At 37.6% G+C, this 25,303-nt stretch overlaps 7 protein-coding genes and 1 long non-coding RNA gene across 26 annotated transcripts in view; 3 read left to right on the top strand and 5 right to left on the bottom strand.

Moving 5' to 3' along the window:
• The window catches only part of SLO2 (slowpoke 2), a 108,173-nt gene that overhangs the window by 22,132 nt on the left and 60,738 nt on the right, over nucleotides 1-25,303 (bottom strand). For 9 of the 17 annotated variants that reach the window (XM_070995089.1, XM_070995078.1, XM_070995083.1 and 6 more), the window contains one exon: nucleotides 18,216-18,406. The exons of 5 other annotated variants lie outside the window; for them this stretch is intronic. In XM_070995089.1, the coding sequence (XP_070851190.1) occupies nucleotides 18,216-18,406 (191 nt within the window). Of the gene's footprint in view, nucleotides 1-1,958; nucleotides 2,066-18,215; nucleotides 18,444-25,303 lie in introns of those variants that run through there. 3 more of the 17 variants (XM_070995082.1, XM_070995090.1, XM_070995086.1) reach the window with 2 other exon arrangements.
• Nucleotides 10,984-11,666, bottom strand: LOC108009218 (uncharacterized). Of its 2 annotated transcripts, none has more exons than XR_001767436.4 (3): nucleotides 11,649-11,666; nucleotides 11,248-11,401; nucleotides 10,984-11,191 (listed from the first exon to the last, which is right to left on the bottom strand). It is a non-coding gene; the product is annotated as an uncharacterized lncRNA (long non-coding RNA). The 2 variants fall into 2 exon arrangements; XR_011603763.1 differs by lacking the exon at nucleotides 11,649-11,666 and adding an exon at nucleotides 11,574-11,589.
• On the top strand, nucleotides 13,312-14,286 carry LOC108008097 (merozoite surface protein 9). The gene has a single exon (XM_017071886.4). It carries the CDS (start codon nucleotides 13,460-13,462, stop codon nucleotides 13,838-13,840), a length of 381 nt encoding a protein of 126 aa, XP_016927375.4. The 5' UTR covers nucleotides 13,312-13,459; the 3' UTR covers nucleotides 13,841-14,286.
• On the bottom strand, nucleotides 14,719-15,206 carry LOC108009214 (uncharacterized). Its single transcript, XM_017073374.4, has one exon. The coding sequence runs from the start codon at nucleotides 15,204-15,206 to the stop codon at nucleotides 15,045-15,047; it is 162 nt and encodes a 53-aa protein (XP_016928863.1). The 3' UTR covers nucleotides 14,719-15,044.
• LOC108009215 (uncharacterized) lies at nucleotides 15,278-15,817 on the bottom strand. Of its 2 annotated transcripts, none has more exons than XM_017073376.4 (2): nucleotides 15,476-15,817; nucleotides 15,278-15,416 (listed from the first exon to the last, which is right to left on the bottom strand). In XM_017073376.4, exon 1 carries the CDS (start codon nucleotides 15,675-15,677, stop codon nucleotides 15,555-15,557), a length of 123 nt encoding a protein of 40 aa, XP_016928865.1. In that variant the 5' UTR covers nucleotides 15,678-15,817; the 3' UTR covers nucleotides 15,278-15,416; nucleotides 15,476-15,554. The 2 variants fall into 2 exon arrangements, with proteins under 2 accessions (XP_016928865.1, XP_016928864.1); XM_017073375.4 differs by having other exon boundaries at nucleotides 15,287-15,419.
• On the bottom strand, nucleotides 16,238-16,898 carry LOC108009217 (uncharacterized). The gene is given in 1 exon segment (XM_036813761.3): nucleotides 16,238-16,898. A coding segment is annotated over 1 exon segment (354 nt). The 5' UTR covers nucleotides 16,782-16,898; the 3' UTR covers nucleotides 16,238-16,427.
• LOC108008098 (uncharacterized) lies at nucleotides 20,615-21,281 on the top strand. Its single transcript, XM_017071887.4, has 2 exons — nucleotides 20,615-20,734; nucleotides 20,792-21,281. The coding sequence occupies exons 1-2, from the start codon at nucleotides 20,662-20,664 to the stop codon at nucleotides 21,184-21,186; spliced, it is 468 nt and encodes a 155-aa protein (XP_016927376.4). The 5' UTR covers nucleotides 20,615-20,661; the 3' UTR covers nucleotides 21,187-21,281.
• Nucleotides 22,931-25,127, top strand: Gr47a (Gustatory receptor 47a). The gene is made up of 2 exons (XM_017073372.4): nucleotides 22,931-23,919; nucleotides 24,615-25,127. The coding sequence occupies exons 1-2, from the start codon at nucleotides 22,993-22,995 to the stop codon at nucleotides 24,771-24,773; spliced, it is 1,086 nt and encodes a 361-aa protein (XP_016928861.3). The 5' UTR covers nucleotides 22,931-22,992; the 3' UTR covers nucleotides 24,774-25,127.

Genomic DNA, 25,303 nt, shown 5'->3' with positions numbered 1-25,303 from the left:
TTATTATTTGTTTTTTCAAGTAGTTCACTAAAATTATTCAGCATTTAAATCGATGTGCCAGATAAAACCAACTTTATTGCTAAGAACTCTTTCGAAACTTACTGTTTATTTATTTGGGACTTAAATTTAATAGTTGACTAAAAGTTATGGGGTGCCTCCTTAATGCATTAAAATTAAGGTATTTATAGTAATGGCTTGCCAACTAAATTATGACAATTAAATATTTCCAAAGTCCTTATCTTATAGATACATTTGTGTTTGTTTATGCAAATAGTTATTTGAAATTCTTCAGCGAAAAATATTGGTTTTATGTTTATTTTGCTAAGCCAAAAACTCAAGTGAGATTATTTTGTAAACTTAGTTTTCTAGAATTTCCACAGATATGCTTTCTCTTTTGCCAAGAATTTTTGAATTTTTAATAACACCATTTATATGTTTGCATATCTTTCGGGTGAACTTTTTAGCCTCATATAATTGGTTTTATACCCGCAGGATCTCACATTTTCCTATGAGAACCCGCAAAGTTATGAACTTTTAAAGTAACCCCCCAACTTTTGCTTAAATTGATTCCATTCTTTAGCCCAACCAGGACTTCATGGGGGAAACTGGGGGAACTACCTTGGCCAGGATGAGCCGGGGACAAATGGCACGTTAATGTGTTTTTGTTGTGCCATCATTTGATTATCCACAGATATTGAGTTTAAAGCCGGGCTAAAATGGGAAATGGGCAAATGGGCAGCCCGCGGCTGGATGTGCTTAGATTGTTTTACCTTTATTGATTTTTGATTTGCCGCTTTTTTTAAAGAAAATTTGATTTAATTTTGTGTGCGTGGTGGGCTCGGATTTCTGTGTTCTGTGTTCGTGTCGAGATTTGATTACAACTCCTTGATGAGATTGTGCCGGCAAGAATGAAGGTCGAAGGCAAAACGGCGAAGCCAAGCAAATCAAAGGCCACAAAGAGGAGCCATGAGAAGGCTTTTTTTTTGGCCTTTTCAACACAAAGGATTGGCGGACAAAGGACACCATTCAAGCCCATGCGTGGTTTCAGGTGGCTACAAATTGCATCCTTGGGAGGGCTCAAAAAAAAAAAGAAGAAGAAAACAGGAGACGGCCTTGTTTTTGTTTGTTTATTGCTCCCCTGATGAGGTATCTCTATATCCCTATATCTCCGTTGAAGTGTCCATTAAGGAAGCGCAGCATTGATTGCTTCTCGTAAAAAGCTAAGAGCTCTTAGCCAGGATATACACTTATTTATGTGTGTGTGTGTGTGTGTGTGTGGGGGGATGACAGCTCAGAAGGGGGCGGAATTCTAGAAATTACTCAAGATGAGAATGCATTTTGTTTGACGAGCTTCCGGCACTCATTTGGCATTTCCAATGCAGTGTTGTCCTTTGTTTGTTAAAATATTTATAGGAAAGTGATTTTGTGAAATGCTACTGAAATGCCTTGAGAATATCCTGATGTACACTGGGAGAAATCCAGTATTTGTAGTCTTAAAGTAGTACTCAAATGATTGTATTAAATTAAATTAAAGTAATACCAAAACAAATTAAAATATGTATTATAATTAAGTTTGAATCGTATTTAAACCATAGTTTTATACTAAATATTTCTGTGAGTGTAGGATATTTGTTGAGGTATGGAAGTGCTAAGTTTCAGGACTTTCCATTAACGAAACATTAGGTTATATATTACATTTTTCTGTGAATGTAGAGTATTTCTTGACGTGAGCAAGTGCCAACTTTCAAAAATTTCCTTTTACGAAACACCATTTTAAATATATAGAATATTTCTGTGAGTGTAGGCTTTTAGTTGAGACCTGATTTGATTATGAAGCGACGCCTTGCTACAGCTTTGGCCTGTTAATGGCTCGAATCGAATTTCGAATTGAGTTAGGGAGCACGCGGCGTATACGCGATTTTCGAGGCCTTGGCGGCGTATACGCAACGTGGACTTACCTGGGTATTCGATCATAGGAGTCCCACGAGGATAGACAATTGTAGGACGAATTGCGACTGTTGCCCGCCATGTTGCATAATAGATGATCCATTGGCTCGAATGACCGCGGCTCAAAGCACTTTATTTAATTCCACGTTTCGATCACTTTGTGAAATTGCATTGCATTTTCGATCTCTGGATGGTTATACTGATATGTTTTGGGTGGACCCCTAATAGAATATCGCACTTTAACTCCAGCCCTTCTGCAGCAACTTCAACTTTAATCAAAATTGATTGCCCTGGCTGGGCAATTAATTTTGTTTGTTTGAACACGCAATTGAGGACAGAAGACATGAACAGTATTATATACACACACACACTCTGTGGCACACACACTTATTTATAGCTTGTTTAACATGATTTTTTTGTTGCTGCCCATGTGGGTGTTGTTGCGTCCGCCCATTGTGTGTTCTTTGGCCATTTAATAAATTTATTGCCCTAACGGCCATAGCCTTGAAAAGCAATGGCACCGGCGGAAACGGATGTGGGCGATAAAGCAGGCGTTGTGCCCTCATTTTGTCATTATGCCCTGTTTTTACACTTTTTATTATTTGACACACACGGGGCATTACTACTTTCGTCATAGCCCCCCCTCGCCAAGGCCACTGTTTACATTATGTTCAGCTTCCCGTTTCAATTTACGCAATTAATTAAAATGCATGAATCGACTTGAATGATTACCCAACCTCCCAACTCTACAGCCCGTTGTTAATCCCGGAATTCAATTGTAAATTCATACATTATTTAAGGTTCTCTGCGGTATTCAGGGCTTTTATTCATTTTGATTGCTTTTTAATTGCAAATTCATGTTAACTGCGGCATAGCAAATCCGTTAAAGTGTCGTTACGCTCTACGTGAGCGATTTAAGAAACCCAAAAGAGTCAATAAAATTTATCGCCTTTGACATTCGCTGACAGACACAAAGCCAAATCATTAGACGTGACCCGAGAAGTGTGGCTAAGTGACACATTGACAAATGACAGGGCCAAGTGGCAAGTCTTTAAGGGATTCAAAAGACATTTTGCTTGATAAATCTCTCATTCTTTAAGCTTTTTTTCCCTCAGCATTTCGCTTCAATTAGTTATTTAAAGTACCCGAGGACTGACCTTAAGCCATCTGCCACCTTGCTTTATGGCCTTTGCTGGACTGGGACTTCAATTAAAAAATCTCTGAAAAAAACCTACGAGAAATTCTTATCCCCTTCTATCAAGCTCATCCTCATTTGAACTTTGAACTTTCACCGCTTGCACTTTCGCCCACTTTCGCCCACCTTGGCGCTGATTGATTCACTTTTCCTACTCTCAAATGCATTTATTCTTTTATTCATTCTGTCTCCAAATGCAATTTGCATGGCAATGGCTCGCTGTGAATTATTTAGGCGTTCGAAGTGATTAATCGAAGTGCTTCTCTGGAAATCCCGTGCGTGCCGACTGTCTGTGGCACATCAAGTATACGCCCTGTTTAGGCCAAGTATCTGCCTGTAATGCCTGTGTGATGTGGCGCTTTTTCGTGGTCCCCGCAATTACGGTAATTGGCCTGTCCCGCGACTAACACCTTTTTATGGCCGCCAGTTCAAGGCCCGAACGGCGTGGGTCTCAGGGGGACAAGTAACCCAATTTCTGGGCTTAAAGGCCGCGAAACAAGGCACAGAAATAGCACCCTAGCCATGTAATTCCAAGGAACCAAAAATAAAGTTCAGTAACCAAATATGGGGTTGTAAACACTAGTCTGTCGAGGAAATAAAAGAAAAACTCATAAGAAATTAAGGTTATACCTTTTGTTCTTCTATAATAGATTGGAGTTGGCTCTTTAATTACTCAATACAATATACCAAAGGGCTACATTAATCATTAGAGCTTTAATATGACTTACAAAGGTGTCTAAAAGTATGCAACAAAATAGTAAACACATTAGTATAATTTACCGAATTTGTACAGAAATCATTAAAGCTTTGAAATTACTTATGGAAATGCCTAAAAGTATGCAACAATATTGTAAGAACCCTTAAGTCCATTGGATTTTTACCATTATTTTTTCCACGGCATACTTTTAAGCACCTTTATAAGTGATTTTAAGACCCCAGTGATTTCTGCAGGCCCACCCACTTTATAAAAATGAAAAAATCGAACAGGAGGAAATAATTTATTCATTTATGAGCCATTTTTTCGTTGTTCCACTGATTTTTCCGCCATCAAGGAAGTTTTGTGAGTGTTCCTGCTCGAGTTTATTTTTGGTTCCCGCATGAGGGTTAATTTTAAAACAAAGCCCGTGACGACGACACTCCGTCTGCCTGTCTGTCTCACAGCTCATTAGGTTTATCGATTGCTCAGATCAGAGCAGTCTGTTCTGCTCCAATATCCTTGACGGCAGACAGGAGGACCGAAAAAGTTCCTTTGGCATTCGAAATCGTGTGTGTTGCCTAAATGTATGCAAACATTTGCATTAGCACTCGGCATTGGATGAATGGTATGCTAGTCCTTCGAGTAGCTAGAGCAAAAACTCGGAGCGTTGAACTGGCAGCTCACAAACAAATCAATTTGGCTGCATAAAATTTAAATATTTTCACAGAGCCACGCTTTTGTTTCATTGTCCAGACAGTTTGGCTTTGTTTCGCCAGAGCTGCCTGGCATTTGCATACCGAGAATATCTTTATTCATTTTGGTGAGCCAAGCGAATAGAAATTGGTAATCCGGTGACCTTTGCTGGCTGTTCTGCCCGCTGTTCCTACGGAAGTCCAAAGACGTCACAGTTCATGAACTCTTTTGGTTTGGAACTCCTTTGGTTTCCCTTTCCCTGACCCCGCTCGTTGCTTTTTATGATTTCTGCTGGCAGTTTATGTCCTGGCTTTATGTGCAGCATAATAAACTTGATGTCTGAATCGCTTAAATTGAGTGAAGGTCGCCTTTTAATGGGCTCGTATCTTGATTGCACACAAAATCCCCCAAAAAATATGATGGGATCAAATGTATCCTAGCCCGCTTCTAATGCTGCACATTCCATCGGCTTGGAAGTGGAAAGGGAAATGGCTTTGATGTCTTCTGAGCAGCTGCCCATCGGAGCAGACCTAAGTTGCACTCGCATTTGGCCAAATTAGCCTTACAAATGTTTCAAGCCATCCGCAGCATATTGCCGTTTCCCACGCGATCGACCCATTCACGGTATTCAAATAACCAGGCTCATGGCTTGGGAGTTTATTCATCCCTATGCAATGGTTTCATTTATGGAATATTCGCTTATTAATAGTTGTCTGTTCTTGGAAAGTTTAAGATATGAACGATGAAAACGAGGCTTAAAGTACCCAAGGTACTGAAGTTATATCTACTTTTCAGTGTCAGGGGAAAAGAGCACTGTTTACCTTACTAGAAATATACAAATTGTAATAAAATTGAAAATATAAATGAAAATTTAACTGAGCATGAACTTTTTTTAACTAAGTTTAGATGTAGATTTTAGTTAATTAATTGTAGACAGAGAGGATATTTCCATTGGTGATAATTAAACAAACACAAAGGCTAAAAAATAAAATCAGTATAGGTTAAGTTATTTCTAAATATACAACATATGCATCAAAATAATTGATTCAATAAAATAATTAATAAAAAATATTAAATATTATAAAATATACAAAAAAAATAAAATAAAATAAATAAAAAATAAAAGTATACAACTTTTAGGATATACTATGTATAGAATACATTTCCCAAATATGTTAAGTAAATATTTTAGACCCCCTTTTGATTGATTACAGGGTATGCCCCATCGATTCCCTGCATTCTGCCATATTTTCCACAACTTGTTGATTAATACTTTAGTTTTCGCCATTGTTGTTTTTCCCATTGCGTGTGCTTTCCGTTTCGCGTGAAAGTCGGCACGCGCCATCAGAACACGGGGACAGTGAAAGCGGGGTGAAAGTGACACAGACATTGTGGCACAAAATGGAGAACGGGGAGGACTTCGAGCAGCAGACAGTGGCACGCCTTGGCTCCTGGCCAACAAAAGTGCGCAACAGTTTAAAAAGTAGGCGTCAACCAGTAGGGCACGACATGTCGGAACGGAAGGAAAACAGAATAGGAAAGAATAACAGTGGCAAGAGAACGGAAGTGGAGCTATGAAGACGAAGAGACAAACTGTTGCTTCTTTCCCCCTTTCTCGCTTAGCATATTAAATCGTGCGGAAGCAATCGATTGCCGCCAAATGGGGGGCAATTTGCTGCTAATGACGTCATTACATGCAACAAGCAAACAACCCAAGAGCCGCAGGACATTCTTGGCCCAGAAGAAGAAAGGCTAATGTCCGCCCCAGCAGCCCGTTCATAAATCAATGCTCTAAACTCGGCCCAAACCGCACGAGACCTTTTCTCGGGTAGACAAGACCAGCATCACTACACAGAGAGAATAATCGCTTAAGTACTTTAATAAAGTTGGAAGATAAAATAAAATTTGGTACAACGAAATTATGCCATGGGGATTCAATATTTCAATTTTAAATATTTTTCTATTTCTATTTTCTATTTTTATTTATTTTAATAGGATATATGGTGTTTTTGAGTTTTAATAGGTTTTTATAAAAAAACATCGATAAGATTTAGAATAATACTCAATTTTGACAAGCTTCTTTTTTATTGGGTTTTTTAATATCGAAACTATATTACTTATATTTGTTATTTAAAAAAAAACAATTCCCGATTAAAGAAAAAATTGCTTAAATTTTTAAATAATTTATTTCTCAAATCGATACTTTTTAAAAGAAATATTTTTTTTTTTGGTTTAAATGTTATCTTTATCTTGATTAATACATGAAGAAATCATAAAAAGAGAGTTAACTGGGGGAATTGGACGCAAGGACCATAGAAATTTCTCTCTGTGCAGCAGCAGCAGCGCAAAAAACTTGAGTAGGCAGAACGAATTTATCACTTGGCCAGCTTAATGGCTCTCGGGCCAAACAAAAGCGTATTACAAAGCGTTTAGCATGTTGTTTTTCCACTCCTCCTTTTAACAATTCACTTGATCCCTCTTTTGTGGTTTCTGCTTGTGGGTGTGAGTGTGTTGATGGCCGGGTCAAAAGAAAAAAGGAAAGCGCATTAAAAGAAATTCTGGCCAAAGGTGAAGTCCTGCGGCTTAAGTGAGCTCTGATGAACTACTGCGAAAATGAAGTCATAAGTGAATAAATAAGGGAGTGAATCAATGAAAGCGCCTAGATTAGCGGCCAATCAGAAAGAAATGAAGAGGAAAAAAAGCAATATATCAATTTCTCAAGGTTTCCTTTGAAGATCCAAAATTATAATATACACAAAAAATAAAGTTGGACATGAAAATATGCAACTTAGGTTTATTTCTCAATGTCAGGTTAACTCTTGTCTTTAAGTTTAATTTATTCTTAATTTAATTTCTTAATATAATATTAGGATTTAGCTGACTAAATATTTGTCATTCATAAAATTGAAAAAACAGATCTAACTTCATGTTAATTTTCTCAGATAGGTAACAAACTATATACTTAACATGACATTGAGAAAATGTCCCTTTCAAAGGTTAATTAAATCATTTATTAAAAGATTGAAATACAATTTCAATTAGTGCCCTTTTTAATGGAAAACATTTTTACCTTTGGCCCCAATTGACTTTTGTTTACCAGTTTCTCCGCCCCCTGCTGCTTTCGCCACTCCCCCCAACCTCCCACCAATTTCTTGGCCAAATGTATGCAAATAGAAATGTCGCACATATTTCATAATTTTCATATTCTTCGTGCCGAAAAGCAATTTGCATTTGTGTTTTTTTGTTTTTTTGGCTGTTTCACGACAAATTGGTTGCCATTTCTGTTTATCATACATGGAAATTCACAGAACACGGAGTGTACGAAATGGGAATTATGGGCCAAATTAGCTTATTTGACATTTGAATGTGCAAATATTTGGAAAAGTTGGAAAAGTGCGAAGCGGAAAGTCTCTACGCATGTTTCATGCCCGACTGCAATCGTTTTTTTTTCGGGAATCGATGGGGCTTTAAGATTGTGTGGTTCGCGTTGAGTGGGTATTTCGGTTATCTGCAGCTGTCAGTTAATTTCCGTTCAAGTAGCCATTAAAACAATCATGACGCCGCTTAGGCTCACAGATACACACCCACACAGGCATAGAAAAAGAGAGACTGAGACTGGGGAAAATGCCATTTTATGGACTGCCATTAACAGCTTGTTGTCGCAGCAGCCATTTAATAATAATAAAATTGCTAAAATGGCAGAAATGGCTGAAATCCATGCGAATAACTCAATTACACGGCCATGTTGCCAGACTGCTGGTGGAGACTTGTCAACACTTCGAAGTCTGCTAATTAAAATCCCCTTCTCTGGTCTCTTGGCAGCCCCTTTGATTACTAATATCGAATCCAATTAATCTTCCCCATTTGACTAAGTCAGCCCCCCACAACATGTGGCGCGTGTGTCGAGTTATCATAAGTGATTTCGACTTGTGGAAAGTTTGTCAAAAACTTTCTCTAGCCAAGTCGATTTGTTGGGACAGACTTCTGACTCAATTGCCGCAAATTTTCAGTGACACCCGAATGGCAGTCTGCCAGGAACAGGACTAAAACTCATAATCCCCATCAGCAAGCGCCTGATTAGGTGGAGCATTAACTTGTCTAATTACAGAAGTGTCTGGCTTAAAGCTGCGTAATTTGATTTTGACTTTATGAATATTTTAATATATTTTAAAAATGAGTTTTGTTATTTTAATCGCCAGTTATATATTTTATTTTGTTTTTTTTTTTTTGTTATTTCAATTAATTGATATCTTGGTAATCATAAATATTGTTGATAAGTTATTGTTAGTGCTGGTAGCTTTCATTGGTTTAACCGGTTATTTATAATACCGTTTAAAATTGATTTTAAATTGGTATTATTAATTTATGTAATTAATTTATATTTTAATTTATGTTAAATCAAAGTTTATTTTTGTAGAATATTTTTATTTAACTCACTTTAGTTGTTAGATTTTAATATTTATGAATTAGCTTACATATATTATTGCTTTTTAGAATTTATTTTACTTAAAATATTCATGAAATATATCTGAACCACTTTAATTTCTTAAGAGTTATTTGGTTATGTTTTATATAAAAACCTTTTTTTTTTTTGAATGCAGTAAATTTAAATATAATTTTAAGAAGACACTACGTATTTAGTTCCACTTGCAGTTGCACTTTTAAATTCACATTTATTTTCAAGCAAAAGGCTTTCCAAATTCTATTCTATATGCGATTCTTTTGTTTGAAATTCGATTTGAAATGCATTTTCGAGCGTTATGTTTTGAAAATATCTCGCGGTTGAAGCGCAAGAGGCGTTTGTCTTAGATACGGTCGCCTCGGCACTGGGATAAGGACTGAAGTCCTGCTCGGGAAAATTGCTCGGCAAAAGGAAGTGGCGCAGGCTCGGAAAGCGAAACGGAAATGCGGGAACTCACCACAGTGGTGGGTTTCGAGGTTCGAGGGCGCCAAACAGCTGAGATGCCGGCAGTCGTTATTGTTTATGTTTGTCGAGCCGAGGAGAGCGAAAAGAAAAGCTTGGGGAAATCCGGAAAAGTGTTGGGGGAAAATATCTGTTAAGCGAAAGCTTTTCCCTAACAGTAGCTTTTCCACTGGTTAATAGGAATTCAAAATTCGACTGTTAGCCAGAAGAATGCATAAATTAAATACCAGGATGTTAAGCAAAAATTCAATTAAAACTTTTTATTGACAAATTAGCATGCTGGAATGCTGGAAAAACGCCTTAGGAAAGGGCAACCAATAGAATGAAAGTGAAAAAAAGAAATCTGTTCGATTTGAAGGCCAGGTGGGTGGGTGAGTTGCCCCCACCTGTTGGCAGGGGTTATAAATCCAAGTTTCCGAACCGCACGGCCAAGCAATTTAGCCTTTGGGCGGCGAGGAGGGGAATCCACATCCTGGCAGGGGCATCAATCATTCCGGAAGGCAACCGTTTCATTTGGGAGGCGAGTCAATCTTGTGAGCGCCACCTTAACCAATTACCTAACCGCAGATGAAAACCAAGAAGGGGAGGGGGGCTCTACCTTTGTTTGCTCCGAAGATAAGACTTGCCACAAACATTCCGACCCTAAGTTATGCAGAGCGACGCACTCGAGCCTAACCCAACTGGAAATGGATCCGGTGAGCTGGTGCCGAGTTCATAAAATATTTATTTATGCGGATGCTGCGGCTCGATCTGGGGATATAAAGATCTGGTGGATGGGGTTTTGGGGGTCTCAAAGACTGATTGAAATGGTGAACGAGTTCATTTGTGTGTCAGGAGGTCGTCTGTCTTCTCATTTGTTAAACGTTTTGTGCGGCTGACGACGTCGAATGCATATACATATATATCCCCGGATTTGCGCAATAATCAATCATAATGAATGGCCAGGTGAAGGTGGTCAAAAGGGTAGCAAAGCCCCCCACCACACACATGAAATGGCAAATTGGTTGCCGTTAAAGTTTAACTCAACTACCCCAAATCTTTGGGGCCCCAAAAAATAGGGGAAATGAAAAGTTTACCGTCTTTTCTTAAGTTTCCCAACCTTTACCCAACTCACTTCCTGACGTATGTATTTATTGCGTCTGCCTTTGTTTTTCCAGCCATTAAGAGGAATGGCGGCAAAACTTTCACCAAAGTCATAAATGCATTGAACTTGACTTTAATCCCTGGCGAGCTCAGCGTGAAAACTGTTAAAAGGATTTTCTCTACGAAATTTTTAATAGTTCGAACTTTTTAGTGAGAAAAACTTAGTGAGACTGAAAACTATAAGTTGTTAGCTTAATTAATATAGAATGAATGTTACAACTAATTTGTGTAACAATTTCATTTCGGTAATGAAAACTTAAACTAAAATTCAGAATTGTTTGATTATTGGTAGGCGGTTTACTTACAATTCATAATTCAATTTATACTGACAAATGAGTGTGATAAATTACCTGGAAAAAATAGAGGTAAAAGCCATCAGATTGGTTAAAAACACATTAGGAAAATTATCAGGAGCTGTTTAATCTAAATTCATTTTATACAAGAGTGCACTTGAGATCTCGAATTCCTGCAGGTCTTTCATAAGGTCTATTAGTCCATGGAGTCTTCTCAATCAGGGCTCACAACGTCGGCATACGAACATGCCAAAAACCATGCCCATTCCAAAGCAGATGACATAGGCCATTTTTGCTTACTGTAGAAGTCATTTTTAGTAGAACTAAAGAAAAATGCAAATTTACAGAGACTTACGCGGTGATTCTTGGCAATTAGAAAACCCACGATTCCTCCAACAATGAATGTGATAAACCGCTGCATATTTTCTTATAAAACTCCGATCTTCTTGGTTTGAAATGGGAAATTTTGTTTGTTTTTAGTGCACGTAAGTGTACACACTTCGAGTAGACTGCCGAATGAGGAATGATTATTTTACTTCGGGCCAAAACTTTAGAAAAGAAAAATCAAAGCCTACTAGTGTAATTATTTTTAAAATTTTTCCAAAAAATTTTTAAATATGGTGTCGTTAAAAAATAAACTGAAAAATTTACAGTTGTTAAAGCTGCATTTTTTTGGCTAACTTTTTATATATGTTATTTGATTATATTTTTAGATAACTGTATCTGAGTTTTTGGGTGGATACTTTTGTAACTTACCTCCCGAAAGATCATGTAGGTATTACCCGCATTCAAAAAGGAAGTTTATTCAAACTTAGATACTGTTATTTTGTGATATATTAATATAAGCCGCACTTATGTATTCTTTGATATTAGAAAACCCACAAGACAGCCTATGATAAAGATTAAGATCCACTCCATAATAATTTTTACGCAAATGTTTGGCCAAAGTAAATGTGAATTTAATTGAAATCGAATAATCTTGAAACAGACTTTTTTAGAATAGCCAACTACTTGGATAGTATAATCATATATTTTTTGCCAGCATTTAAGTATATATTACAGTTAAAACATAGATTCTTTAACTTCTCATATTATATTAGTTTTTTATTGATTATATTTTAACAGGAGTTTTTCTCGATAAATTTAGAACACTTCCAGTTCAATAAATGGGGGATCTAGCACTTCCGGCAGCTCATCATTCCAATAATCACGCCCAAGGCAAAGGAGATAACGTGAGTCATTTTGCTTCTTTGATTTGGATGCGAGTTATTCGAAAAGGATTTGCAATTCTTGATTCCAATATTCAAGTGAATTTTACATTTGGAAACCAGTCCAGATTTCGAAGTTTAGGCAGGCAGAAATATTCAAGTACATAGAATCCCAGGTGTACTTTGGTTGGCCGTCGAATGTATGTAGTGGGCCTCCTTTAGCACTCCATTGATTTATCCTCCCCTAGGTATTCCTGGCCACCATGTATCCAACCAAACAGCCAACTAGAAATGTGATCACCCAATCCACATCCATTTTTTCCAAACGAATTCAGTTAATGTAAAACTTGTAAGGCTATCAGAATTATAAGGCTAGAAGAAATACAGTGAAAGTTGGGCAAAAGCCTACTTGAAAATGCATGGAAGCTCTTACCTTTTTTAATGGTTCTTGCCTATTAAATAACCCACAATACAGCCTACAATAAAGGTTAGAAACCAAGAGTTATCCATTATTTTTGGCCCAGGAGTAACAGAAATGAGGCTTTAGCTTCCTTGAAGGAAAAGTGTGGTGATCGTTTTTGAAAAGTATTTTAAAATGACATTATAAGCCTGGAAGTACAGACCGAAATTGCCTTTACTTTTTGGAAAAATTGATTTTATTCGAAAATTAGAATCTTATTAATCTAAGGTTTTACTATAATTTTGCGACTTTCTTAAAAAAAATGTATTTTGTAATAAACGGTTATGCTTTTAGAGTGCTCTAAAAAAGCAGATATTGGATTTTACCAAAAAGATTTTGGAAATAAATCAGAAATCATTAAAAAGTATAAATATGGCCACCCACCACCCTATATTTATTACTTAATTCGACTCGAAATTCACTTGAAAATATCACCTGAACATCATAGGTGGAAATATTGTTATATAGATATAGCTGATTAGGGGTGAAAGTCTCAGTGTGCGAATAGGAACTCATAACCTTAAACGCGTCTATGTCAAAACAGTGGTCAAAAAATATATGAAAACTTGTCTAGAGTATATATAGATATATGTACATACAGCATGAATTTGAATTTTTAAAATTTATTATATTTATTATTAAAAGATGTTATTATTTTTACTTAAGGGGGAGTATGTTCCGCTCACTTTTTAAAACAAGCATGACTTGAAAAAACTTTCAAAAGCAGTTTCAGAAAGTAGTTTACGAAATCAGTGTCAATAACTCGGCTCCCATGTGATAGTAGCACGGACCTCACTACTCTAAATTTTCGATTCGGCTAACACCATTTTTCTGTTGTTTTTTTTGGCGTAAAATTTAATCGTTTTTCGAAGAATCCTCCGATTTCAAATCCGTTGAAGATGTGCGACAAGCCCGCCTGTCCCCCGCCCCCGCGCTGCTGTCCTCCACCACCGCCCCCCTGTCGTCCGCCGCCCACCTTGTGGCAGAAGTTGAACTGCGTGCCCTGCAACCGATTCTTCTTCTTCTTGATCGGGGCGGGAATCGGGTTATACTGGGATCAGCTGAAGAAGGAGGCCCAGAAGGCTGCCGAGGAGGCGGCGAAGTCGCCCAAGGAGAAGGAGAAGGAGGCCAAGGAGCGGGAGAAGAAGCAGAAGGAGAAGGAGAAGGCCGACAAGGAGAAAGCCAAGGCCGACAAGGACAAGGCGGAGAAGGAGCGGAAGGAGAAGGAGAAGAAGGAAAAGGAGAACAAGGGCAAGGAGAAGGGCAAGGAGGCCAAGTAACGCTAAGGATCCCCAAGATCCCCCGGAGATGTCAAGGAGCAGTATACCTTACCCCAAAATTCCAGTCACCAATCGTTTCTACAATCCCCAAATTTCAAGTACTACAAAATTATTATTGGACAGTCCCCTGCCACGTTGATGGACGGCTTCTTCATTTACAATCTAGTGTATACCCCAATACTTCCAGATCAAGACTTAGGATCGGAATGGAATTCGAACTGGACTGAAGTAATGGCTTAATAAAATAATGGATAATCATTCATGTTTGCACATAACGTGGCGAAAAATATACAAAATCCACAAATCTCTTTTACAATCGGGGTTTTGGCGACTTCTGTTATAACATCCGTATCAAAAATGGAAACTACGCAAAAAATTGTTATTACCGATTGAGGCTTATAAGTTTGTTGATATACTTATTAAAATGTTAACATGATGAACAAAAATGTATTGCCTATTTTTAGGTAGTACGGTCATACTACTTAATATACTTTAAGAAACGGCGGCGTTATAGAAATGCCCATAATGAATCAATTTACAATTTTGTATTTAACTATACAGATATCTAATATTTAAATATTTAGGCTAGGCTTTAAGTAAGGTTAGCAAATCAATGGCCGTTGAGGATCAACAATATTGATTCAACATTTTTTTACATACAGTTTTCATTATACAAACAATTGTATCGGTATTATCGATATCCATGGTTGTCACTATCGATAGCCAAAACTATTCATGGTACCCACATTTGACATTTTTCCAACTCTAGTCCTCGGATGTCCATACCACAATACTTAAGCACCCAAGTTTGATAATACCCCTATGGGTATTCGCTATTGATACCCCAATTAAAAATTCGATTAGTTTTAAACGGTTAATTCCTGTACAGCCATAAATTTATATATTTTAATTTAATAAGTTAACAGAGAAATAGAGAATAGATCAACCGAAGAAATCCGTAGAAACTATGGTAGGTAATTGTTCGATTGACAAATTGCTCTATTGATAAATTTATCGACTGAGAAATTTCTTGTTCATCAATTCTTCGGCGGACAAACTTATCGAATGGTACTTTGTCTTTGCTGGCCGTGTTGAGGCTTGAGAACTTCATAGTGATTCCAGATGGTTCCGGGTGGCTCGATGTCGATTAACTACTGGACGGGATTGGGTTCTTGGTAACGCCGCTGGCCCATGTGGAACACCCTCACTTCTTCTTGCCGTCCTTGTTGCGCACGAAGAGCACGCCCAGTCCCACCCCGATCACGAAGAACAGGACGCGATTGCAAGGCGTACAGTTGAGCCTGGCTAGGAGCGACGGCATTGGCCGGCACACCCGCCGGGCCTCGGTACGCTTACAGCAGGGCATGGCTCCAAAAGCTCGACAGGATTTGCCACAATTTTGACCGAAACTTGGATTGGTATTGCTGGCAGGTGTCGGATGAAAACCAAACACGGTAAAAATTTTGTGCAAGTCAAAAGTCTGATAATACTGGTTGTAAAGCCGAATAACTACTGAGCTGTGTCAAAGCGACCGGGTTGACAGGTCGTTGAACTCGATTGAAGGTTTTCCTCTCGACTACTAGATTGGAGATATTATATTATGGTATATTAGGTTTGTAATTATCCAATACCCACCTTAAACTATGTTGATTCTTGCTGGGTTTTTCTTTTTAGTGAGTTGGAACTTTAGAAACTTAGGATCGTCGGATCTGACCTATTTCTTTTTATCCTTGCTGGAATCCTTGGCCTTGGTGTCTTCTGGAAAGGTTTTGCCGTACCACAAACCCACCAAGACGCCCGCAAAAACCGAAGTCAATCGCTCGCACATCAAATGCATGGTGTAGATGGTAATTGCCAAACAAAAGAAACTACTAACGGATCTTTAAAAATTTTACACAATTTAGAAAATTTTCAAATTCATGGAAGTATACTGCTGTTGCCAAAACGGATAACTGAAAAATGCCAGCTTGAAATTCCAAAGCACATTAACCCAAATCTCACAGCCTGCTTGGAAGCACTTTCTATACAATTTAAATTATTGGGTTTGGCCCGGCGCACACTTAATTAACTGAATGATTACAAAGGGCAATTTAATTAGCCGGGATTACGTGTGTCCCTGGGCTGTGAAAATGCGAAATTAAAGTGCCATTATACCACCTCCGTTGGCAACTCTTATTGAAATTCGCGTGTATTTGTGTGGCATGCAGCACAACAAAGGCGCCGCATGCTACAAAGGACATGATTTGGCCAAATGTGAATCAGTTGGGGGGGACAGGGTCACAGGAGTAAGTACAAATGTATGAAAAATGTAAGTACAAAACATGACTTCTGCACTTGAAATGGATATTTTTTTAAAACTTTAAATGTTCCCACAAATTTAAGAGAAATTTAAAGATCTCTTTTTTATTTAATACGCATTTTTGCATCTTTATTAAATTGCCAAGGGACTAACACCTCTTGAATAGAGTAAATCAACTGGGTGGAATCGTAATAAAACATGGTTCTGAATCCTAAGAAGCATCGATAACAATAGAGCTTTTCCGGTGGGGCGTTATCAGAAGCATTATCGTATCCGGTCAGTGGTCATTTACTTCAAACTTTCTCTTCTCATGCCGATTGCATCGTCGACATTTGAATTTTGCTTCTGCCTATTAGAACTTTTACGGGTAACTAGAGGAGAAATTTGGATAAGAGAACTGTCACATACGTATCGTATCATTTTCGGGTAAGTGGAGCCCTAAGTAGTTCCACCCAGATTAGCTATTTCTTATCCCTACTCCTTGCCTTTATCCTGGACCATCGCCCTGTCCTTGCCTTTGTCCTTGGGCTTTGAGTGGTCCCCTCCCCCCTTGGACTTTTCACAGGGGAAATTCTTGGCGTACCAGACACCGACCATAGCGCCCGCGGTCAGGGCCGAAAGTCTGTCGCAAAGCATCCGCATTTCAGGGAGTATAAAACAAGCTAATCCGGTTAAAAATATAGATATAGAGCAATTTTGAAGACTTAAAATTTTAAACTTTGAAGTTGTTGATAGATTGAAAGAGATAGAACGAATGGGGCAGCCTGCTTTGGGGTCATTTTGAAAGAAATTCTGAATTTCAATAAATCGTAAATTTGCTAAAAACCTTATTACAGAGTGTTTCTATCAAGGAAGTACAGATTCTTCCACTGTAGACATTGGTATTTCATTTTAAGATTCTAATTATTCTAAATCGCTCTACAATTATAGTTCCTTCCAATCTAAAAGTTGTTTCATTTCAAGACATCCCTTGACATCACCACATTTATCCAAAGTGACTTGCAGAATTGTATTTGGCTTATTTACACCCAGGCCAAACCACACAAGCGAAATCCTCCCCAAGTTTGCAAAGGTTCTTCTATGTCACTCAGCAGCAGACAAAACCAAAAAGGTGAGGTTAGCCACGGAATCCCCCCATTGTTTTCTTTTTTTAAAAGACTTGGGTGACCGTTTTTGGCGTTTTGGAACTTTAAACACCTGAGAAAGATGCTAAAAATAAACTATTTAAATAATCTCATCCTCATGTTAAGCTAAAGGTATACAACCCATGAAATGTATGGAAATTGGGAGTTTTAAGCCTCCTCTTAGTTAAATATGCGTACGGGAAATTTGACCCCGTAGTTGTACATCCACTCCAAATATCCTTGGTACTAAGAATAACTTTTTTGATGGTTGACGTATTTTTCTTATTTAACTAACTCATTCAATTACACCAGCTTACTAAATTAAATCGTCAGAATTCTCTACATGGAAGCTCCACACATAAGAAAAGGGCTCTAACAATAACTAGTAATACTCATACCCTCTTCAACCTTGGTTAATGTAGGTCCTAAGGCCAATAATTATTGGCACTACTAGAACAAAACACAATGTGACTTGCACATACACATAGAATAACAAATACAATTGACTAAAAAAAGATTCAAAGTCATACAGCATACCATATGGACTTAAACCCATTTGTTGTCTTTAAATATATAGTTAGTAAATATATAAATATATATATAAATATATAGTTAATACTGGTTAGTATTATTACCTAAATTAAAGTCAGTTGATTAAAATAAATGCCTTATTTACTAGGTGTATTTATAACAATATTGTTCAAACAGTTGAATGTCATAGCTCAGGTAACAGCTGAGGAAGTGAATGTTGTTACTAAACATGAGTAAGCTAAAATCCAACAATAATAATATTAATATTATTATTAAGTTTGTATTACTATTTTTTGCTATATGCAAAAGAAAGTGGTTCTATTGAGTTCATAACATCATGTTATGATATTACAAATCCTAAGAGAGGACGTTTCTCCACAAGCATTGATTGACCCCTTTGGGTCCCCCGCTAACCACTCACCTGGGGATCTGCAGCGCGATCTCGTCCAGACTGTCCGACGGACTCATGGGCGTGCGCTCGAAGAGGCGCGAGGGGGCCAGGGTCAGGTGGCCGGTGGAGTCGCTGACACACTTGAAGACCTTGGCCCCCCTCCGCTGCCGCTGCTGGCGCTGCTGCTCCACGCGCTTCTTGCGCTTGTTTTCCTCGGCGCGCTGCAGGTTATGCAATCGAAAGAAGAACATTGACATTCTGCGGGGGGTGGTGGTTCGGTTTTTTGGGTGTTTTTTGGGTGGGTGTTTTTTGGGTGTTATGACGAGTTGATTGCCGAAATAATTTCAATTGCAGTTCCAATGTTTGTTTGTTTTAGCGGGTTGATTTTCCGTCGAATTTCGCCACGTTATTGTGCACAATTTTTCGATTATTGTTGTCGAGGGCGTTTTAATTGTTGGTTTTGTTTGGTTTTTTTGGGTTTGCACAAATATTTTTAGTAATTTTGTTAAGCATTTCATATTGGTTGTTGGTCGATTGCAGTTTTTATAGTCATCAAAAGCATGAGTTATTGTGAGGCATATGGTAAAAGCACAGCGAATTTACAGATATAATTTATGTTTTTTGTGGGTGTTTGAGGGAGCTTTCTATACTTGAAGCGGACACAAACAGCAGACAAAGGCATAAATAAATGCATACATGGTGAATTATTTATGGGCTGATTAACAAAAAGCCAAGGAATAATAGAATAATTTTGCAAAGTGCCCTTGTGCCAAATGAATTGAAATTTCCAACTATTTAATTTTCAAAATAAACTAATTTAATGACTTTTTGAGAGATAGAAAATCCAACAATTCTTAATGATTTAAGATATCAAATTAAAATAAATCCCCAAGATGACTAAACTAACAAAAGGAACAAATTAATAATTAAGTTTCACTCTGCAGCATATAATTCCAACAGCTTAAGGAAAAACCTCACATTTAATCCCAACAATCCCGAGATTACAAAAGCAAACTAATGGCAAAACTAAATCAAATAAAGAGCCACACGCTCGAGGGCGCAAACCAACTTCCGTAGTATCAATCAAATTTCAAGTGAAATGGCATTTTTGAACAAAAAATGTGGATAACTTTCCAACTGACAGAAGGCAGCAACAAACTGGCAACTGTCCGCAAACTGAGGACTCAAAGCTAAAAAGCTGAAATGCTACTACCATTCCGGAAATTGAAATATGAACCGCATTCTGGCCAAGAGAATGTCCCTTCGAAAATGCGGCACAATGTCCTTGGAAAAGGCAGGAAATGGCGGAAGTTCTGTGGGTAAGCCCCGATTTCCAAAAGAGTTTAAAGCTGTAGGTCCGCTCATTATTTTGAGATTTCTTATGGATTGGCCCGAGGCCAAGGCAAATTCGGTTGGCAAATTGATTGATTGATCGGCTGCAATCAGCTGGTTTGGCAAATACATATTTGCCGGTAATCAACCGATTCTCTTGTCATCAGCCCGAGATTTCCGTTCAATTAGCCAGCGAATTCCCTGCTTAATGAGCCTCGTGGAATGAATGCTCCCGCTTGTGTCAAAAATAAATTAATCGAAATTTGCATAAATTTGTTTTGGTCTGGAGACATTGTCGCGTCGTCTGCCTCAATACTCCAAACACTCTAAATGATTGCGTACCCGAAACTTAATTATAAAAGCCAACAGAAAATAAGGGGGCTGTGGGTGGCACTGAAGTGGGATATAAACGAAAACTCTGCAATATCATTAGCTGGTTTTGCTAGACCGTTTGATTTGGCTAATATTAAAAGTATGTACTTTAAATAGGAAAATTAAATTTAAAATTCTAAAATCCAAAAATGCTTCTAATACATACATGCTTTAATAAATTTCAACTATCAGACACTCACTTTCTATTCATTAAGCTTAAACAGTATAGTTATTAAATTTATTAAATCTACTTTCTGTTGAATTTCAGTTTTGTTTGTCCAATTATGTTCTCTTTAAAGGATCAACTTAAATAAAAAGAATATTTAAATGCCACCCAGCTGCACATATAATCCTAAACATTTATTATAGCCCAGAATGACGAAGCTCTAAAGCAAATTACACAAAAAGATAGCCAAGGAAAATAAATAAAAGAGAAAGTAAGTTCCTTGTCATAAATGGCTGTTCATAATCGGATGTATTTGTATGACAATACCCCTATTAGTACTAATGACGTTTGTCACTGCCCATTTACTCATCCACATGGCACTGAAAATTAAAATAAAATCCAACAATTAATAATCCCTGGGCCTTTGGAAACTCAGCTGCCTAAAACTGTGTATTTCCCATGCCAAATTGCCTTTTATATTGCAGTTAAGAGTAAATTTGCTCCACATTAAATAAAAAGTTATTTAAAAGCTTCACCAATTGAAATGTTATGCCTATTATAATAACAGAAAGAAAATATACCTCCATTCAGTCAGTTAAAATTACTATGAGAAACATCACAGTTGTTTTTTTGGGTTTAATTTCTATAGTTTTGGCTCATCTTGTAATAAAACGACCAGGTAAGTAAAGAATTTTACTGTATATGAGTATAAGTACTATATCTCTCTCAATTTCAGGGGTTAACTACTGTACTATGGGTGTGGTGGTAATTAGACATCGAGTAATGTGCGATCCCCTGCGATCACTCTGGGTCCTTAGAGATGGTAAATGCAAGGAGGCCCTTCATTGCATTGACGGTTACTCAAAGAAGCAATGTGAGGAGAATTGCCTAAATCGCAGGACCAAAGTGAAACCCAAACCTACTCCCAAACCCAAACCCAAGCCCATAAACCTAAAAACAGCCGCCAAGTCAGGACGTTTAACCACTTGTGCAACAACACAGGCTGAAATTAAAAGAACAACTGAGCAATACCAGACCACAACAAGAGGTGGTTTACCATCTACCAGAGAAACTAGAAGACCTAAGAGAACTCGAAGAACCAGACGGTATGAAATCAAAGAGATATGCTAATTAGGTGGTTTAAAAATATGTATATACATTTTTAAAAAGTTTTTGCTAGAAACTATAGATAATTATAATAAACTGTGACTATTAAATTATAATATTTAATTCTGTATGTTGAAATAAATAATTTCAATTTAATTACGAGAGCTTTAGGACCTGTATGTATTTACATTTTTAAAAAGTTTTTGCTTGAAACTATAAATAATTATAGTAAGCTGTGACTATTAAATTATAATATTTAATTCTGAATGCCGAAATAAATATTTTCAATTAAATTTCTAGAGCTTTGGGACCTCCTAATTAGGATTGTTTTTAGAGTGCAAGACGGTATGCCATCAAAGAGATATACTAACTAGGTGATATAAAAATATATAAATACATTTTAAAAAAGTTTTTGCTAGAAGCTATTAATAACAATAATAAACTGTTACTATAAAACTATTATATTTATTCAGAATGTCGAAATAAATAATTTTGATTAATATTCTATTAAATTTCGAGAGCTTTAGGATCTCCCAATTAGGATTGTTTATAAAGCGCTTTAGTGGGGAACCCATAAGCTCTTCCAAATTAGCAAATCATTTAAATAACATAAAATCCCCTTCAGACCGAGGACAGGCTTCCGATTTCTCCCCCCCAACAAAGTATTTTCACGTCCATTGAAAAAAGTCGTAAAAAAAAGCGAAGGCGCACAATGTGCTACATTTTCGGAAAGGCGAACAATACCGATGCAGGAATCGAAAAAAGCGAAGGAAAAGCAATAATCATTAGGCCAACAAAGGACCTCCCTCTGCTGAGGGATTGAGGTTTCGCCAGGCTCTTCTATCGGGTTGAGTGCGTTGTCAAACGCTGACCAGGCTAAAAAAAAAACAAGAGGAGGGAAACAAAACAAAAAAGCCCCTGAAAAATGCCAAAATAAACACTTGTCGCTGGTGGAAAATTCGGAACGGTGGTGGCTTAGGTGGTTTTCCCAACCACAAAAGAGAATATTTTCCAGCTCAGCACGCGTTTAGGCGCTGGTGCGTGCCTTTATTCCTGGAGACCATTAGCCTGGCGAGTGGGAGATATACTATACACATACCATATATATATAGATATATATGTAGAGGGCACACCCGGGGAGGAACCCACAGACGGATGGCAGACAGGATACAATCTTTTCACGGTGCTTGGCCTGGCCTGACTTGCCCCAACCAGCAAAAGATACGTAATAAAAATGTAGACAATTTTTACGACAGTGTCCGAACAACACAAGTGGACATTCCGCTTTTATTTCTTCATTAAAAAGCAGTATTGATTGCCCAACAGGAGAGCATGGAGCAACCGAGGAGCTGCCCCCGAGGACCTTTATATATATGCATCCATACTTTTATTATAGTTTGCCACACAAAAGGTCTTTGTGTGCCACGTTATTGGGCTTTCTCGGCCGCCTCCACTCTGTATTTGATTTATCCATATTGAAAATCATATCTGTCGCTGGCTTTTCATCTATTGAATGCCTTTGCGGAGGGTATTTTCATTTCAACTGGAGTCACAAGTACATCTGTCACTTTAATCAAGTGTATATTCGAAAGTAACACACTCTTCATTCAAGTGAACCATGACTTTGATGTCCTTTAATTGATTACCCGTATCCTGTTAAATGAGCGATAATGTGAGAACAATTTTTCAGCGCCAACTAACGACTCCCTAATGACCTATTTATCGCTCCCCATGTGATGAATGGCAAAACTATATATACGGACCTAATTGGCCTGACCTAAAAAGCCTATAAAGTGACCGGGGACCGAATGCAAATAGCCAGTTTTCAAGATGGGACCAACTAGCTCGCAAATTTATAGTTTAATCACAAAGTTTACGGCTCTCAATGGGCTAAATACTTACTATTTTAATACGAAGAAGAATGGATTTAGTGGCACCTGGGAGCTGAAGATATACTGCCTGATACACCACATTCTCTGTGTTTTGGCTCTGGGATGGATGCTTTATATGACCGCCGGTAATGTGAGGATTTGTGTAATTGTTCTCACCATGGGTGGAACTTCAGCTTTCTGCATGCAGTTCTGTTGGGAAAAAACCCAGGGCATAAGAAAATTGGCCAATGGGCTAATCAAGATGGAGCAGAGATATTTTACTGGAAAACCAAGCGGATCTCTTTTGAAATACCGATTTTACATGAAAATCACATTCGTTTCGATAACCCTGCTTCGCATCCATCTATTTTATCCGATTTATCTGAAGAGACTTTTACCATCTCATTTTTATCTGAATTTGGTATCTTGTTGGCTGGTCTACAATATGCTTTTGGCAGCTGTTCTAGTACTTTACGTTTTTCTTTGGCAAATAAGTCGCATTCAAAAGCTTTTAAATGAGCAAATGGCACTGATTTTAACCAGATCAAGACAGAGAAATCGCTTAAAGAAAACGCTGCACTGCTTCAAACTCTATTCAAAACTTCTGTTGCTAAGCGACCAGGTTAATTTTGAATTTGGATATATTTCGGTGTGCGTTCTGGCCTGCAAAAGTTGGTTCCAAATTACCTACGGCTACGAGATATTCCAGATACTGGCTGCCCCGAAATCCATCGATTCAAGTGTGGCAATGAGAGTGTATGTAATACTCAGCTACATTTTGGATGCATTCAACCTTTTTATTGGAACAGACATTGCTGATATTTTCACCAACTATAGAGCTGAATCACAGCGCATTTTACGCGAGACAAATCGCATGGATCGATTGGTGAGTACTTAAATATATATTTTTTTAAAATATTTTCCAATCAAAAGGTAGATTTATATGTAATCTGGGGGTCACAGAACTTTAGAACTTTATCTTATTCAGCATTTAGTAGAATTTAATCCCCTCAATAAGAAAATTAAAAGCTCTTACTTGAATAGGTATACTTTTAGGGGAGAGTTTGGGTAAATTTCTAGTATAATCAAACCATTCAAAAAACTAAATCGAACTAGAAGTATTTTATTTCCAAGTAATCAAAAAACAACATTTTCTGGATTATTATGTTCATTATATTCATGCACGGCTATAATTTCTAACACAGAATCTTTGGAATTTTGTATCTATATTTAAGTGCATTTAGGAACTTTAGGAACTGGTTTTAACCAAATTCAAAACAAACCAGAAATCAGAAAACCAAACCCTAAAATAACTATCTCAATTTTGCTAGCACTGAATATAAGACATTTCTGCAGGGCTATAATCTTTATAACAGTATTGTTGGAATCTCTTTATATTATTTAGTAAACTTTGTTTAACTTTGTTTGTTTAAAGACATTCTGTTTAAAGTCTAATCTTCCTTGGGTTGTGAAATGTTCTGCAAAATTAAATTCCAAGTGTTTGACCCATGAAACTTCCTGCCAAGTCAGCTCATTCTGTATTAGAGCGCTCTAAACTTGCTTTTTGAACTCCTATTTCAGGTCTCCATGTTCACCTTGAAGCTGGCCCTATATCCCAAACAGGTCGTCTTTCTTAACGTGTTTACTTTGGACCGAAAGCTGACTCTGGCGCTTATGGCCAAGTCGACGTTGTACACAATATGCTGGCTGCAAGGCGACTACAACAAACTGAAGGCATAGACCGTCGAATCCGCATTCAAAGCAAATCCTCCGGTTCTAAGAGTTTATTATACGAGGCACAAGAGTTTGTCTGGACCTAGGACACAAAGCAAAAAACCAAGCCACATGCACAGCTTGAACCGAACCAAACAAACATTTACATATATGTGTATTCAGTAAATATATAATGGAAAAATCAACGACAATGCATCCAAATCCAGAGCCACAAACCAAGGAGCTGTGCACAATGACGATTGGTTGGGTGATGAAGATGATGGTGATGAGGAAGGATTGGCTAAGGTTGCACAATAGTTGACTAAAAAGTAGGCATTATATCATGGATTCGAATATTACACTACCCTGTGCAAGGTTAAAACAAGTGGTTCTGATCATGTTTACCTTTCATTAAACTTTAAATGAGTGAGTAATGGAAGTAGTTTGCTAAATGAACTGTGTATTTCGTATAAATTCCTCTAGCTCACCAGAATTAAATTAGGAACTTCAACATTTTTTTAAACTCGTGTACAAAAGTAAAGTTCTGTGGTTTCCTG

This window comes from Drosophila suzukii, chromosome 2R, assembly GCF_043229965.1.
Source record: "Drosophila suzukii chromosome 2R, CBGP_Dsuzu_IsoJpt1.0, whole genome shotgun sequence".
In the NCBI taxonomy this organism is placed as follows: domain Eukaryota; kingdom Metazoa; phylum Arthropoda; class Insecta; order Diptera; family Drosophilidae; genus Drosophila; species Drosophila suzukii.
The sequence above is the reverse complement of the archived record's forward strand: the minus strand, read 5'-3'. Positions and strand labels throughout refer to the sequence as shown.

Excerpts from the sequence above, each read along its gene's own strand:
- LOC108008097 (XM_017071886.4), top strand. The coding sequence starts at position 13,460 with ATGTGCGACAAGCCCGCCTGTCCCCCGCCCCCGCGCTGCTGTCCTCCA.
- LOC108009214 (XM_017073374.4), bottom strand. The coding sequence starts at position 15,206 with ATGCCCTGCTGTAAGCGTACCGAGGCCCGGCGGGTGTGCCGGCCAATG.
- LOC108009215 (XM_017073376.4), bottom strand. The coding sequence starts at position 15,677 with ATGCATTTGATGTGCGAGCGATTGACTTCGGTTTTTGCGGGCGTCTTG.
- LOC108008098 (XM_017071887.4), top strand. The coding sequence starts at position 20,662 with ATGAGAAACATCACAGTTGTTTTTTTGGGTTTAATTTCTATAGTTTTG. Across the intron at positions 20,735-20,791 it reads TCTTGTAATAAAACGACCAG|GGGTTAACTACTGTACTATG; the intron begins GTAAGTAAAGAA and ends TCTCAATTTCAG.
- Gr47a (XM_017073372.4), top strand. The coding sequence starts at position 22,993 with ATGGGACCAACTAGCTCGCAAATTTATAGTTTAATCACAAAGTTTACG. Across the intron at positions 23,920-24,614 it reads CAAATCGCATGGATCGATTG|GTCTCCATGTTCACCTTGAA; the intron begins GTGAGTACTTAA and ends CTCCTATTTCAG.